General features: G+C 44.3%; 2 protein-coding genes across 2 annotated transcripts in view; one reads left to right on the forward strand and one right to left on the reverse strand.

Annotated features, from left to right (window-relative positions):
- The window catches only part of LOC130277090 (C-factor-like), a 123,158-nt gene that overhangs the window by 26,416 nt on the left and 79,801 nt on the right, over positions 1-16,941 (forward strand). The gene's annotated exons all lie outside the window — the stretch shown is intronic.
- Positions 1-16,941, reverse strand: part of SF3B2 (splicing factor 3b subunit 2) — a 40,670-nt gene that overhangs the window by 7,491 nt on the left and 16,238 nt on the right. Inside the window, exons 8-14 of the mRNA XM_056527384.1 lie at positions 15,711-15,793; positions 12,777-12,989; positions 12,496-12,621; positions 6,109-6,189; positions 4,359-4,586; positions 3,002-3,151; positions 121-210 (exon numbers count right to left, since the gene is read on the reverse strand). Of these exons, the coding sequence (XP_056383359.1) occupies positions 121-210; positions 3,002-3,151; positions 4,359-4,586; positions 6,109-6,189; positions 12,496-12,621; positions 12,777-12,989; positions 15,711-15,793 (971 nt within the window). The remainder of the gene's footprint in view (positions 1-120; positions 211-3,001; positions 3,152-4,358; positions 4,587-6,108; positions 6,190-12,495; positions 12,622-12,776; positions 12,990-15,710; positions 15,794-16,941) is intronic.

The raw sequence follows: 16,941 nt of genomic DNA on the forward strand, positions 1-16,941 counted from the left end.
TTTATTCCATTACGGTGTAAATCAGTGTTTTCCAAACAGTGTGCCTTCAGCTGTTGCAAAACTACAACTCCCAGCATTCCAGGACAGCCTTTGGCCTATTTTTTTGCACGGTACACTCACCAGTCCAGTTGGCATTCCCAGTGTTATTCTCAGCTCATCAGAAAGGTCTCCCGGCTTCTTCTCCTTTAATCGAGTCTCAAATTCTTTTCCCTGAATTAAGGAGAGTCATTTAAATTATTCATTTTCTTTTAGATACATTTTACAATGTAGCCCTACTGTATCAGAAATCATGTTAAAAGGGGTACTCCAGAGGAAAACTTTTTTTTAAAAAATTAAATGGTGCCAGAAAGTTAGATTTGTAAATTACTTCTATTAAAATATCTTTATCCTTCCAGTACCTTTTAGCAGCTGTATGCTACAGAAGAAATTCTCTTCTTTTTGAATTTCTTTTTTGTCTTGTCCACAGTTCTCTCTGCTGACACCTCTGTCCATGTCAGGAACTGTCCAGAGCAGCATAGGTTTGCTATGAGGATTTTCTCCTGCTCTGAGCAGTTCCTGATACGGGCATCAGGTGTCAGCAGAGAACACTGTGGACAAGACAAAAGAAATTCAAAAAGAAGAGAATTTCTTCTGTAGCATGCAGCTGCTAAAAAGTACTGTAAGGATAAAGATTTTTTAATAGAAGTAATTTACAAATCTGTTTAACTTTCTGGCACCAGTTCATTTAAAAATAAATAAAGTTTTCCACCGGAGTACCCCTTTAATACACTAATTATGGTTCCTATCCAAATGCTTTACAAAATCTTACTGCCATTGTGATAAGGTTTAAATGTGTTGTGGCACAATGACAGCTCAGTGTCTTAGAGCGTTCCTACAGTGCCCATGTGCTCAGCCCAAGCTCTTGCCACGCTAAACTGTATTAGCCGGGACCATTAGCCCAAGCAGGGCTCAGGCAAAATCGTAAGGGGGTCAATCCATGTAGATGTGATTGCCTTTTTTTTTTTTTTTCCAGAGGACGTCACAGGGTCTTTTTAAAAGGGGTACTCTGGCCCCGAGACATCTTATCCCCTACCAAAGGATAGGGGATAAGATGTTTCACTGCGGGGGTCCCGTCGCGGTGCCAGCTCACAAACAGCCGGGTGCCGACCACGGGGCCGGAGTATCGTGACGTCACGACTCCGCCCCCGTGTGACATCACCCCCCCCCCCCCGCTATGCAAGTCTATAAGAGGGGGTACTCTGATACGATACTCTGGCCCCGTGGTTGCCACCCAGCTGTTTGTGAGCTGGCACCGCGACGTGCAGCTCAAAGAGGTGGGTGGCGAATATAGGATTGCAGGGGTCCCCAGCGGCAGGACCCCCTGCGGTGAGACATCTTATCCCCTATCCTTTGGATAGGGGATAAGATGTCTCAGGGCCAGAGTACCCCTTTAAATACATGACTTATTGGCATGCATATGAATGTCATGGGTACATATGCAGCAGAATGCGTACCAAACTACATTATGACAAGGCACATTATTTGGACATGTACACTTGACACACTTTTCTTCTAAAGTAGTAACTGTTCATAGGAATGAAGTCGCACTCACCTGGATATTCTTCAGCAATTCATGGAATCTTTATTCCTAGATCTGTGCAGTAAAACAAATGAAACAAGTGAAACAATGTTCCATAGCGGGGAGCTCTCGCTCCCCGCTATGGAACATTGTTTCACTTGTTTAATTTGTTTTACTGCACCGATCTATGAATAAAGATTCCATGAATTGCTGAAGAATATCCTGGTGAGTGCGACTTCATTCTTATGAACAGTTACTACATGTCTACCTTTACCCGTTAGAAGTCTGCACCCATGTGTGCTCACTCCTGTTCTATCAGACTGCAGCATGAAAAAGGGGGAGGGGGTTACAGAGCAGTCTGCAGTGATTGGATGAAGAGACCCAGCACAGCAGACTCCGGGAGGAAGCTGAGTCATGTAGAGTGAGGACATGCCCCCTCCAGAGCACAGAATGACAAATCAAGTGAGGAACAGATAGAAGGTATTTGTGAAAGAAATATAGGTGCTAAACACATATTATAAGTACATCATCAGGATTAGGTACTGTTTTCTTTTGTGTGATATGACAGGTCCTCTTTAAGGGTGTATTCACAAAAACCATGCGCTCCCATACCCTAGCCGGACCAGCGCTTAAATCCATTGACTTTAATGAGCCGACCGTAGTCAATGTTTGACTCCGGTCGGCTTATTTTTGATCCAGATACGGGGCAGAAATGAGCCGACTGGAGTCCAACGGTGACTCCGGTCTGCTCATTAAAGTCAATGGATTTCAGCGCTGGTCCTGCTGGGGTAAGGGAGAGCATGGTTTTCCCCTCCCCCAGCCGTATCAGGCAGCCGTAGCCTGAAAACGAGGTGTGCATGCACCCTAACTGAGCTATTACTGGGAAGAGCGTATTAGAGGCAGTGCCTCATCTGTTTCTGCATCTTCGTCTGTAAAGTGTCTTCTAAAGTATATTGGTGGAATTCATGATTAGCGCAGATTTTTGCACAATGTGAAACCTGCTTCGCAAGGTGTGTGGCTTTCCCAGTTGCTGCAGAAAAATGTTGCATGTCACTTCCTAAATTTTTGCAAATGACAAGAAGCCTCTGGACAGCGCAGAGAGAAGGGAAAAAGCTCAAACAAATTCCTATGTCAACTGGATACTGGAGTCCATTTGTGCAAAAAAGTAATAAATTCAGCACAACAACCATTACATCTACTAACCATGCCCTCTGGAAGAGTCAGCGCAGACAACATAAAAATAGTGAAAAATTGGATGATAATTTAGGTGTAGCTCAATGCTCAACTAAAAACGCACTGCACACGCGGTTTTACAGGTACATGCCTGTTAAAAAGTCCTTCTGTGTGTGTCTGTTTTTTCATTCTCTCTATAACCTGTAATGTTACAAAAAAAGTAAAGAAAACATTGCTACAAGTGTCAATATTAGATTCCATTTTCTGCACCTCATAGTACAGGTCTCCGTGGATGGTCAGTTTTGGTTTGCTTTGCCATTTGAAGAACGCGTCGTGGAGCTTCTGGTAGTCTATGTCGATTTTTCCCATTTTGGGACGAACCTTCTCTCTCATTTTGGATTTCATAGTCTTTTGGTCTTCCTGTGTTAATGTGGGAGAAAAAGCAAAGCGTAAAAAAAAAAAAAAAATAAATAAAAAGATATATAGTGACCCCCCCCGGACCTACGATGGCCCCGACCTACGATCATTTCAACATACGATGGCCTCTCAGAGGCCATCGCATGTTGAAGGCAGCATCAACATACGATGCTTTTGTATGTTGGGGCCATCGCATAAACGGCTATCCGGCAGCGCAGACTGCTTCAGCTGCCACCGGATAGCCGTTTACGGTGCCCCGTGTGGTCCGCTGACGATCACTTACCTGTCCTCAGGGGCTCCGACACGTCCTCTTCGGGATCCCCTGCATCGTCGGCGCTCTCCATCGTCGTCATCACGTCGCTGCGCACGCCGTCCCGTCATCCAATAAGAGCGGCATATGTAGCGACGTGATGGCGGCGACGGAGAGCGAAGATGCCGAGGAAGCAGAGGCCTTGCCAGAGCGTCGGGGACACCTCGGGGACAGCGATGGAGGACGAAATCCCGGGCAGTGGTGATGAGCGGTGATGGTCCGGAGCGGCGGGGACAGGTGAGTACAACTTCCTCTACCAGTGGTCTTCAACCTGCAGACCTCCAGATGTTGCAAAACTACAACTCCCAGCATGCCCGGACAGCCGTTGGCTGTCCGGGCATGCTGGGTGTTGTAGTTTCGTAACATCTGGAGCTCCGGAGGTTGTAGACCACTGTCCTATACTTTACATTGCACGGATCCCTCAACATGCGATGGTTTCAACAAACGATGGTTCATTTGGAACGGATTACCATCGTATGTTGAGGAACCAGTGTATATGTATATATTTATATATGTATATAGCTATGGCTAATATATAAAAAGTACAAATCCAGATTTATAAAACTACGTGCACAATGACATCCTACTGTGTAGAATACAGAAAGATCACACAGTTCGCATTAACCAGACACATGTGCCCAATTCCACAGTCAAAATTCACAGAGAGAAAAAACTATAATTTTCCCACTATTTATTTATTGTCAGAATGGCAGTGATCCACAACCTACTCCTCTAAAGCTAAACTAAAACTCTCATCATTGTTGCAGATTCCTATAATAGGACATATCCATGCAAGTACTATAACTCCCATGAGGTCTGATAACCAAAAATAGTTTACTTGGCCACTTGTGCAATTTTGTAAGTAAACATTTTACTATCGGGGATTATATTCTTGCTCACCTTTTCCTGAAGAGCCTCTCTCATTTCCTGGATGCCTGTTCTCTTGATAAATTCAGGAAGCTGGAAGGGTGGTTTTTCAATTCCTCTCTTGCCTTGCAGGTACTTGCGCTTGAAACACCAGTGACGAGGGACAGGAACAGAATTCCTGGTCCCTTTTAGGTGTACAAGCAGTTTGGGGTCCTGCGCAGTGACATCGTGCATTTCTACCACATCAGGACGTGAAACCAACTGAAAGGGATAAACAGTAAAACAAAAGTGCATTAGAAATTAAATCAGAACGTAATTAATATAATAAGAAATTACTTTTATGTTAAAGGGGTTATCCGGGAAGAATTTTTTTTATATATCAACTGGCTCCAGAAAGTTAAAGAGTAGCTCCCACATCCCATTTTTTTTCTTTCTGTCCCTGCCTATTGCCAATCTATCCCTAACCCCCTCCCTGCTTTTAATTTTAATTTTTACTATATTAAAAATGCCTTTTGTCTGCCTGGCAGTGTGCTCGCTACCAGGCAGACTTCCCCAGCAGTCACCACGTCACTGATGCCTGCTGGGGGGGGGGGGGACTTCCGCCCTTAGTTCATCTACACAGGGTGCCTCCAGCTGTTTCATCACTACAACTCCCAGCTTGCCCTGACATCTATTGGCTGTCAGGGCATGCTGGGAGTTGTAGTATTGAAACAGCTGGGGGCACCCTGTGTAGATAAACTATTAGTTACATGCGGCGCTAGCCCCCCCCCCTCCCCATACCCCGTTCCCTCCATCACAACACCCCCCCATTACACTTACTGCAGAGTCCGGCAGCGGGCGTGCATGGACAGCGGCGGCGACGAGGCGGAGGCGATGTGCGGGAGGAGTGGCCTACCAGCCAGTGGCCGGGGAGCCAATGCGCTCGCTCCCTGCCTGTCTGATTGACAGGCAGGGAGCGAGCGAAGGCTGAATGAAAAAGGACCGATGCCCGGCCGCATCGGTCCTTTTTCAGGCGTGACGTCATGCCAGGCTGCAGTGCCCATTTAAACAGATTTGTAAATTACTTCTATTAAAAAATCTTAATCCTTTCAGTACTTATGAGCTTCAGATAAGGCTGTTCTTTTCTGTCTAAATCCTCTCTGATGACACCTGTCTCGGGAAACACCCAGTTTAGAAGCAAATCCCCATAGCAAACCTCTCCTAAACTGGGCGTTTCCCGAGACAGGCATCATCAGAGAAGATTTAGACAGAAAAGAACAGCCTTAACTTCAGAAGCTCATAAGTAGAGATGAGCGAACTTACAGTAAATTCGATTCGTCACGAACTTCTCGGCTCGGCAGTTGATGACTTTTCCTGCGTAAATTAGTTCAGCTTTCAGGTCCTCCGGTGGGCTGGAAAAAGTGAATACAGTCCTAGGAAAGAGTCTCCTAGGACTGTATCCACCTTTTCCAGCCCACGGGAGCACCTGAAAGCTGAACTAATTTATGCAGGAAAAGTCATCAACTGCCGAGCCGAGAAGTTCGTGACGAATCGAATTTACTGTAAATTCGCTCATCTCTACTCATAAGTACTGAAAGGATTAAGATTTTTTAAATAGAAGTAATTTACAAATCTGTTTAACTTTCTGGAGCCATTTGATATATATATTAAAAAAAAATAAATAAAGTTTTTTCCTGGAATACCCCTTTAATCACCAGATCCTTTTTACTATAACCTCTGCCCCCTGTACCATTCAAACCCCATGTCCAAAACAATTTTTTTTTACTGTAGCACTGCTTTGTACCTGTTTTAGCTCCGCAACTGTGAACCTATTCATCCGCCTTAGTTTTTTCTTTGACAGTTTGGGTGCATCTAGCTTTTTTTCCTGCAAATGACAATGGAAAATATTGAAAATCAGCTGAGAAATATTTATTAAAAACACTAAGAAATGAAATACAATGGAGATCTTTAAAATGAATATAGGATTTGTGCCATAATACTATGGTTGAAACACTGTGGACTAGGGAAGATTCAGGGGCAGTTTAATAGTGATCAGACGACTGCAGTGGGGAAAGAAAGGATCAGGAACGTTGTAGTTGAAAATGCTCATTTGCCCTGCTGAAAAACAAGTTAGGCCCCTTTCACACTACAGGTATCATCCAGCTTTTTTACTGCCGTTATTTTACAATAACAAATTAAAAAAAAAAAAAGAAAACGGATGCAATAACTGGTAATAACTGATGATAACTGATGACCATCATCCGTTATTTTTAATGGGAAAGGGAAAACCTGATGTTGTCCATCCATTATCACCCGTTATTACCAGTTACATCCGTGTTATTTTTTTTTTTGTTTTTTTTTTTTATCAGGTTTGTAACCCTTTTTTTTTGTAAAGCTGTACTGCGCATGCTCAGTACAAAAAACAGATGTTAAAAACCCTGACAATAACTGATGAGAACGGATGTTTTATTTGAACATCCAGTTCACATAGACTTCAATGTTAAATTTTAACGTCCAATTTTACCATTTTTTTTTTGCCGGACCAAAAATTTGTGCATGCACCGTCTTTTTAAATAACTGACATTAGTAAAAACGGACATATCTGATGCAAAATGATGTTCAAAAAATCCCATTGACATGAATGGGATTTTTTGCCGGACCTTTTCAGGACTTTTTGCCGGGAGTAATAACGGAGGTTTTTTTTTACAGGATAATACCTGTAGTGTGAAAGGGGCCATGACGCCTAAGGTGTCTGGTAGCAGCTTATTTTCTCTCCCTACTGGAATATCTTTTTGAGGTGGTCAGCAGAGACAGATGTCAGCTATGGAAGAAATCAGTCAGTGATCTCACATGTATAGCCAACTTAAAGGGGTACTCCGGTGGAAAACGATGGAGGACTGGGATGCCTGCTGAAAAATTTAATTTTTCATTTGCACAGCCCAGTGTTCCAAAGATCTGTCAAATGCCAGTGGGATGTAAATGCCCATTGCACCCCTTATTACATTCCGTGAGGGGTTTAGTTTCCAAATTGGGGTCACATGTGGGGTGGTCCATTGTTCTAGTAGCATTGGGGCTTTGTAAACGCACATGGCCCCCGACTTCCATTCCAACCAAATTCTCTCTCCAAAAGCTCAATGGCGCTCCTTCTCTTCTGAGCCCTGTAGTGCGCCCGCAGACCACTTTACATCCACATGAGGTATTTCCATACTCAGAAGAAATGGGGTTACACATTTTGGTGGCTTTTTCTCCTATTACTCCTTGTGGAAAATGAAAACTTTGGGGTAACACCAGCATTTTAGTGAAAAAAAAATCTTATTTTTAATTTTCAAGTCGAATTCGTCAAACACCTGTGGGGTGTAAAGGCTCACTGAACCCCTTGTTACGTTCCTTGAGGGGGTGTAGTTTCCCAAATAGTGTGCCACATGGGGGCTTCCTAAATGTGACATGCCCCCCCAAAAACCATTTCAGCAAAATTCGCTCTTCAAAATTCCAATGGCGCTCTTTCCCTTCTGAGTCCTTTAGAGCACCCACGGAGCACTTTACATCCACAAATGGGGTATTTCCTTACTCAAGAGAAATGGGGTTACAAATTTCAGGGGACATTTTCTCCTATTAATCCTTGTGAAAATGAAAAATTTGGGGTGACACCAGCTTTTTACATCCACATGAAGTATATTCTTACTCAAAATAGAATAAGGTTACAAACTTTGGGGGGCATTTTCTCCATTTATCCCTTGTAAAAATGAGAAAAACAAACAAACAAAAAACATGTTAGTGTAAAAAAATTAAGAGTTTGAATTTTCTCCTCCACTTGCTGCTATTCCTCTGAAACACCTAAAGGGTTAATAAACTTTCTGAATGTCATTTTGAATACTTTGAGAGGTGCAGTTTTCATAATGGGGTCATTTATGGGTGATTTCTACCATAAAGACCCTCAAATTTACTTCACAACTAAATTGGTCCCTGAAAAATTCAGATTTTAAGTATTTTCGTGAAAAATTGGACAATTGCTGCTAAACTTTGAAGCCCATCTAATGTCTTCAAAAAGTAAAAACATGCCAACTTTATGATGCAAAGTAGACATATTGTATATGTGAATCAATATATAATTTATTTGGAATGTCTATTTTCCTTACAAGCAGAGAGCTTCAAAGTTAGAAAAATGCAAAATTTTAAAAATTTTTCATGACATTTTGGAAGTTTTTAGCAAGAAATCATGCAAGTATCGGCGAAAATTTCCCACAGTAGAATATGTCACGAAAAAAAAATCTTAGAATCAAATTCATAAGTAAAAGCATCCCAGAGTTATTAGTGATTAAAAAGACAGTGGTCAGATGTGCAAAAAACGCTCTGGTCCTCAAAGGGGTACTCCGCCCAGGGATGTGGAAATCCTATCGACCGACGCCAGGGACAAGTAGTTTTGGGCGCCGGGCAATTGAATTGTTTATAGATTTATCCCTGTATCGGGCAAGCAGGGACAGACCGACTTCCCCCTTATTTTTCATTAATGCCAGTGTGAGGTGCAGGAGCTGATGCAAGTCTGCACCTCACACCGGCGCTCAGGGTATATGGAGGGGACGGCGGTGTGAGGGGAGATTTCCGAACCCATCTAACCTCACAGCAGCCCCCAGCTGATTTCAGTAGCCGGGGGCCGCTGCTCAGAGCGCCCCCCAGCCGGTGTGAGGGGATCTCACCTCACCGCTCCTCCCCTCCACTCTCCGAAGTTTGCCGAAGCTAGAGCGGGGAGGAGCGAGGGCAGAGCCCGAGGACGGTCTGCAGGAGATGATTAAGCCCCTCATCCCCCCTCCCGGAGGATGGAGAGCGCAGCTCTGAATACAAGACAACAGGGGGAGAATGAGAATGTACACAGCCCCTCTCCTCCCCTGCTCTGTCTACACAGGACCTCGCTTATCACAGGGAGGTTTCAAGTTTTCACGGGGGAGAACACAGAGCGGGGGGAGGGGAGAGGACGTGTGTGAGGAGACATACTGCACTGCACTGCACAGGCTGGGGATTTCACCTCACACCGGCATGTATGTATATGTATGTATGTAATGTATGATTGGGGGGGGGGGGGGCAGCGGCAGGTGTATGTATGATGTGTGCATATGTATGGTGTATGTATCGTGTATATATGTGTGTATGTTGTCTGTATGATGTATCTATGTGTGATGTGTGTATGTAATGTATGATATAGGGGGCAGCAGCCCAGTGTATGTAATGTGTATGTATGATGTGTCTATGTGTGATGTGTGTGTATGTAATGTATGATATAGGGGGCAGCAGCCTATGTGTATGTATGATGTGTGTATGGTGTATGTAATGTATGATGTGGGGGGGGGGGGGCAGCGGCAGGTTTATGTATGAAGTGTGCATATGTATGGTGTACATGTATGGTGTGAGTGTATGTGTATATATGATGTGTGTATGGTGTATGTGTGATGTGTGTATATATGATGTGTGTATGGTGTATGTGTGATGTGTGTATATATGATGTGTGTATGTAATGTATGATGTGGGGGGGGGGCAGCAGCGGGTGTATGTGTGATGTGTGCATATGTATGGTGTACATGTATGGTGTATGTGTATATATGATGTGTGTATGGTATATGTGTGATGTGTGTATGTAATGTATGATGTGGGGGGGCAGGTGTATGTGTGATGTGTCTATGTATGATGTATGTATGTAATGTATGATATAGGGGGCAGTGGCCGGTGTATGTATATGTGTATGTATAATATGTGTATGCATGTATGTTTTGTACAGGGGCGGACTGACAAGTGCTGCTGCCAGTTGTGCTATCTAATATTTATTTTTAGTGGCTTCTGGTCAACCGCAGTAAATTGAACCCCCAGAATCCACCCCTTCATACTCACCCGCTGACCAAGAGCCCCACGGATGCACGCAAACACCCCCGAACCAAAACTACAACTTACAGCATGTTCCACCGTAACCTAAACTGTAGAACTAAGTGTAACATGCTGGGAGTTGTAGTTTTGGTTCGGGTCAGCTGCAGAGCCATAGGCTGCATCAGGGCATGCTGGGTGTTGTAGTTACTAACTGCAATTCCCAGTATTCCTTGACACAGCCTATGGTTCTGCAGCTGACACAAACCAAAACTACAACTCCCAGCATGTTACACAATAACCTTAACTGTACTACTATACAGTGCAACATGCTGCAACACCCACAGAACCATAGGCTGTATCAGGGCATGCTGGGTGTTGTAGTTATCTAGTAACTAAATGCAACGTAATGACACAAATTAGAGTAAATAAAATGCAGCACACAAACTGGAGAAGCAGAACACCCCCCCCCCCCCCAGTAACACAGCGGCGTTCAGTGTTTTCCAATCAAAAGACTCCATATATAAGTCCCTATGAAGACTGAAAAATAGTGATTAAAATATTTTAAGAAGTGCGTATATATGTGAATAAGCCCCTTTCCTAATAAAAGTTCTGATAAATGGTTCCAATAAAAACGACAGATCATGGCACATAAGATTACCCTCATACATCCCTGTATATAGAATTAGAGTTATGGGGGTCAGACGGGGGGGGGGGGGCGCTAGCTACAGCTCTCCCGCCGCTAATAGCCTGGCATGCTGCGATCGCCATGGCCGCTATTAAACCATTAGATCACCGCTGTCTAAGTTGACAGCAGTGTCTAAAGGGATCGGATATCCATCCCTGGTGGTCTAGTGGGGGGGGGGGGGGGAAATCGTACTATTTTGGTTGGAATTATTTTATCTACCAGGACAAGTGGATTTTCTTGAGGGACAAGTAGATTGTGTTCCGCTTTAGTCCCTTGGACAAGTAGTTTTTTTTTTTATTTCCACACCCCTGTCCGCCCCTAAACATCTTATGCCCCATCCAAAGGATAGGGGATAAGAGGTCAGCTCGCCATGGTCCCGCTGTTGGTGACCCCCGGGATCTCCGCTGCAGCACCCCGCTATCATTACTGCACAGAGCGAGTTCGCTCTGTGCGTAATGACGGGCGATACAGGGGACGGAGCAGCGTGACGTCATGGCTCCACCCCCGTGACATCACGACCCGCCCCTTAATGCAAGTCTATGGCAGGGGGCGTGACGACCACCACGCCCCCTCCCATAGACTTGTATTGAGGGGGCGAGCCGTGACGTCACGAAGGGTGGAGCCGTGACGTTACGATGCTCCGGCCCCTGTATCGCCCGTCATTACGCACAGAGCGAACTCTCTCTGTGCTGTAATGATAGCGCAGTGCCGCAGCGGAGATCCCGTGGGTCACCAGCAGTGGGACCCCGTTGATCTGACATCTTATCCCCTATCCTTTGGATAGGGGATAAGATGTTTAGTGGCGGAGTACCGCTTTAAGGTGAAAATGGGCTTGGTCCTTAAGGGGTTATCCAGGATTAGAAAACATAGCTGCCTTCTTCCAAAAACAGCACTCTTCCTATCCTCAGGATGTTATAAGTATTACAACTCATCTCTATTCACTTCAAAAAGGGATGGAGCTACAATACCCCAAAAAACGAGGACAAGAGTGGAATGTTTTTTTGGAAGATAACAGCTATGTTTCTAATCCTGGATAACCCTCTAATACATTATTACAAACTACATGCAAAGGGCCTGGCATGCAAATATGGTGCAAGTCTCTATAGTGGCATGCCTGAATAGAATAGCAAAGGAGTATAAATAATTAAAAAAATAAAATAAAAATAAAAAACATTGGGGCTCAGATGCATGCTGGTATTTTTAAATTCAAATGAACTGATGTCTTGGTGTCAATGGGGGAGATTTATCAAAACCTGTGCAGAGGAAGAGTGGTGCAGTTGCCCATAGCAACCAATCAGATTGCTTCTTTCATTTTCCACAGGCCTCTTTAGAGGCCTGTGGAAAATGAAAGAAGCAGTTGCCCATAGCAACCAATCAGATTGCTTCTTTCATTTTCCACAGGCCTCTTTAGAGGCCTGTGGAAAATGAAAGAAGCAATCTGATTGGTTGCTATGGGCAACTGCACCACTCTTCCTCTGCACAGGTTTTGATAAATCTCCCCCCCCAATGTCTTTACATACAGTTTAATCTCACATAATAATGCTTCTATTAGGCTATGTTCACATCTAAACTAAGCCCACATTTACAGTATACATTGGCAGAACAGTATGCCAGCGTTCCTACACTGTACGAATATACTTTCTGTTATATGCCAACCTCAGCATCACTGTCGCTGTCACTGTCCATCATTTCCTCCTCAAACCTCTTCCTGGGGGCAGCCGGTTCCACTTTTTCCACTTTTTCAGGCTCTTTTTCCTTTTCTTTCTTTACATCATCCGTCAACTGTGGATTAAAAAAAAATAATAATAAAATATATACATACACAACTGCGTGAGGTGAAGAAACTACAGCGCAACACACAATCTACATACTGGCAGCTCTTGGACCAATCATTTCAACAGTCCTCAGTAGAGACAGAACTTTTCTAGTAAAATGACCTTAAATGCTTGAAAGATCCTTTTGAAGAAAATGAAGTTCGGGTCATATATGTCTGGCTCCTCTGTCACGTATTCTATTTCCACTTTCCCTCCGGTGGCGGAGTCCGCCTCTGCTGCCTCATTTACATCATCGACCACAACGGCGGGTGGTGGTGCTGCAGTCACTCTTCTACGTGTTCGTTTCTTGCGGTTCTTTCGCCTACGACTTTTCTTCTGCGAGTTAGAATAAAAGTTTGTGTAAACGTAGTATAAAACTTTTTCTTTCCATTTTCTAATCAAAATAACGAAATATTAACCCCTTAAGGACCAGACCAATTTTATTTTTGCATTTTCGTTTTTTTCCTCCTCGCCTTCTAAAAATCATAACTCTCTTAAATTTCCATCCACAGACCCATGTGAGGGCTTGTTTTTTGCGTCACCAATTGTACTTTTTAAATACCGTATTTTTCGCTGTATAAGACGCACGGATAAGACGCACGGAAGTTGGTGCGTCTTATACGGCGAATATACGCCCGAGGCTGCTGCGGGCGAGAGCGGGAAGTCAGCGGTAAGTAGAGGCTGCGGCGGTGCGGTACAGCGCTGACTACCTGCGCCCCGCCCGCAGCAGCCTCATGACCGCCGGTGAATTTTTCACCTCACACCGTCTGTTTATTGTCCTATGCCTGGAACATACAGTTCTGGCAGGTGAATTACTAATAACTGTATACTAAAAACCAGGGTGCCTCCAGCTGTTGTGAAACTACAACTCCCAGCATGCCCGGACTGGCAAAGGATGTCCGGGCATGCTGGTAGTTGTAGCTTCACAACAGCTGGAGGCACCCTGGTTTTTAGTATACATGAATTTGTTTTTACCTGCTCTGGCCGGCCCCCGCCTGCAGCCGCACACAGGAGCCGGCCTGGGCAGATAATCATAGGTTTTCCTATGCCGGACATCCCTGTGTCCCGAAAAATCTTTACTAACGTCACTAACCATTCCCCACCCACCGCGCGTCGTCCTCCTGCGATCTTCAGGCGATCCTCCGCCTCTCTATGGTTGTACGCACGGGACCTCAGTGACGTCCCCTGCGTACAACCATAGAGGCGCAGGAGGAAGACGCGCGCCGGCCAGGGCCTGGTGAGTGACCGGCGGCGCGTAATCTTCAGTGTTCCAGTCACCGCTCCTCCGGTCCCGGCACCTACTGCTATGGTCCATAGGCCATAGCAGTAGATTGTGACACCGGGCCAGGGGAGCGGTGACCGGAACACTGTGGGGGCAGCACACAGACATACAGCCTCCAGCCGTACACTGTATATGGCTGGAAGCTGTATGTCTGTGGGGGGGAGCTGCCTACCATTGTGGGGGAACTATACTGCCAACTATTGTGGGGGGGAGCTGCCTACCATTTTGGGGGAACTATACTGCCAACTATTGTGGGGGAACTATACTGCCAACCACTGTGGGGGAACTATACTGCCAACCATTGTGGGGGGGGGGGGGAGCTGCCTACCATTGTGGGGGAACTATACTGCCAACCTAATGTGGGGGAACTATACGGATATAAAATATTTTACTACAGTATTTGGTTCAGAATCTTTTTTCTAGATTCAAAATTGGATGCGTCTTATATGCCGTAGCGTCTTATATGGCGAAACATACGGTACATGACTTATTTTACCATAAAATGTACGGCGCAACCAAATAAATATTATTTATGTGGGAAAATTGAAAAGAAAACCACAATTTAGCAAATTTTGGAAGATTTTGTTTCCACGCTGTATACTTTCCGGTAAAAATGACATGTTTTCATTATTCTGTGGGTCAATATGATTATAATGATAGCCATGTTATATGCTTTTGTACCGCTCTCTGTGTGATCGCGGATGTCCGCCATTATCGGCTGGTCCCTGGCTGCTGGTAGCAGCCGGGAGCTGCCGGGCATGACGCGAGCACCGCTCCGGTGCTTGCGATCATGGCGGTGCGTAAATGTACGTCATGGTGCGCTAAGAACCACGTCACCATGACTTACATTTACGTCCATTTTCGTTAAGGGGTTAATACAGCTCCAGAATATTTCGCAGCACTTTGTGATTTTGTTTCTCAATCTCCATTTTTTTTTTATATTAAAATGATTATATATATATATATATATATATATATATATATATATATATATATATATACACACACACACACACACACACACACACACACACATTCTAGTACCTCAAGTGTCAGAGGGTGGCCCGATGTATGCTATGTCCGGGTCCACAAGGCCTCTCTACACTGATGTTACATGGCTGATGGTGGCATTTATCTGGTAATTGACTGGCATCAGTGAAATTGCTGAATCATTAGCAGCCAAGGGGGATGTTAGCTGCAGATATAGTCGGCACCAGCCATGTATGGTGCTGGCTCAGCTCCTTACCATACAACTCTTCACGACCGTCGATACATATAGCATTATGGTGGTGAAAGGGTTAATACAAGAATGCACCATATTATACTGCTAAAAATATATAACAACATATGTGGCGAATAAGGTGGGCGTAGAAGGAAGTTATACAATCTCTATCACAAAACAATATAAATGCATGCGCGTATATATATATATATATATATATATATATATATATATATATATATATATATATATACACACACACACACATACACATACAGAAAGGATTCCCTAAATAGCTGCATTGCTGTTTTTGAAAATCTAATAAAATGTTTAAAAAAAATAAATAAAGTCTGGTTTCATACACTATTATGTTGGGGAGTTTCAGATGCGTAATCCACATGTGTATGGAGTTTTACATTTTGTTCTAACCATACATATAACACATGCAGATTTCGCCGCTGCTCCACAGATTAACAGGCTGGTTAAGCAGCCAAATATTTACCGTGAGTGAACTCAGCTTAAAGTCTCATTCCTTTTCCTGTTATTCTCATACCTCCTTCTTTGGTCCAGTTGTCTCCTCTTCTGTCTCAGATGCAGTGTAAACCTGACGAGGATCATTATCATAATCTTCCTCTTCTAAAAATGTGAAAAATTTAACAATTCTGTTACAACAAAGGCAGGAGGAAGTAAATGTGTTTTATTGCATCTACAATGTATTTAGAAAACCTTCAAACCCTTATTAGAAGGTGAACCTTCCCCCCCAGTCTGAGGTCTAGAGCACTCTGGATCAGGTTTTCATGGAGACCAGAGATGAGCAAACTTACAGTAAATTCGATTCGTCGCGAACTTCTCGGCTCGGCAGTTGATGACTTATCCTGCGTAAATTAGTTCAGCCTTCAGGTGCTCCGGTGGGCTGGAAAAGGTGGATACAGTCCTAGGAAAGAGTCTCCTAGGACTGTATCCACCTTTTTTAGCCCATCGGAGCACCTGAAGGCTGAACTAATTTATGCAGGTAAAGTCATCAACTGCCGAGCCGAAAAGTTCGTGACGAATCGAATTTACTGTAAGTTCGCTCATCTCTAATGAAGACTCTCTCTGTACTTTTCTGCATTCAACTTTCCCTCACCCCTGACCAATCTCCCTGTCTTAGCTTCTGAAAAATGCCTTTAAAAGGGGTACTCCACCGCCCCAGCGTCTGGAACATTTAGTTCCGAACACTGGGTGCGGGCGTTGTGATGTCACAGCCACACCCCTCGTGACATCACGCCATGCCCCCTCAATGCAAGTCTATGGGAGGGAGCGTGACATCTGTCACGCCCCCTCCCATAGACTTGCATTGAGGGGGGTGGTGCTAAACGTTCCGGATGCTGGGGCAGTGCAGTACCCCTTTAAATTATGATGCTGCCAAGGATAATATTGGCAGGTGATGAGCAGGTCCTGGTTTCCTCCAGACATGAAGCTTAGAAATGAGATCCAAAAAGTTAAAATCTTTGTTTCAAATCCAAAAAAATCAGAAAGGGTATGTTCACACGATGAAATTTCAACAGCAGAATCCTATTGATATCAATGGGATTCTGCTGCACTGTGCACACAGTGGAATTTCCGCAGCAGATGTTTCTTCTACAGAAATCCCGATTCCAGACCGTGCAGAAAGAATAGATTTGTCTATACTTCCTGCAGAGTCCGCACGGAAATGCATTGCCGTCTATAAGATGGAACATTTCCGAGAGGTCCTAGTGCCAGCATGTTCTCTGATCTCTACAGTTTTCCCCTCTTTAGGGCTG

This window comes from Hyla sarda, chromosome 6 (assembly GCF_029499605.1).
Source record: "Hyla sarda isolate aHylSar1 chromosome 6, aHylSar1.hap1, whole genome shotgun sequence".
NCBI classification, from domain to species: domain Eukaryota; kingdom Metazoa; phylum Chordata; class Amphibia; order Anura; family Hylidae; genus Hyla; species Hyla sarda.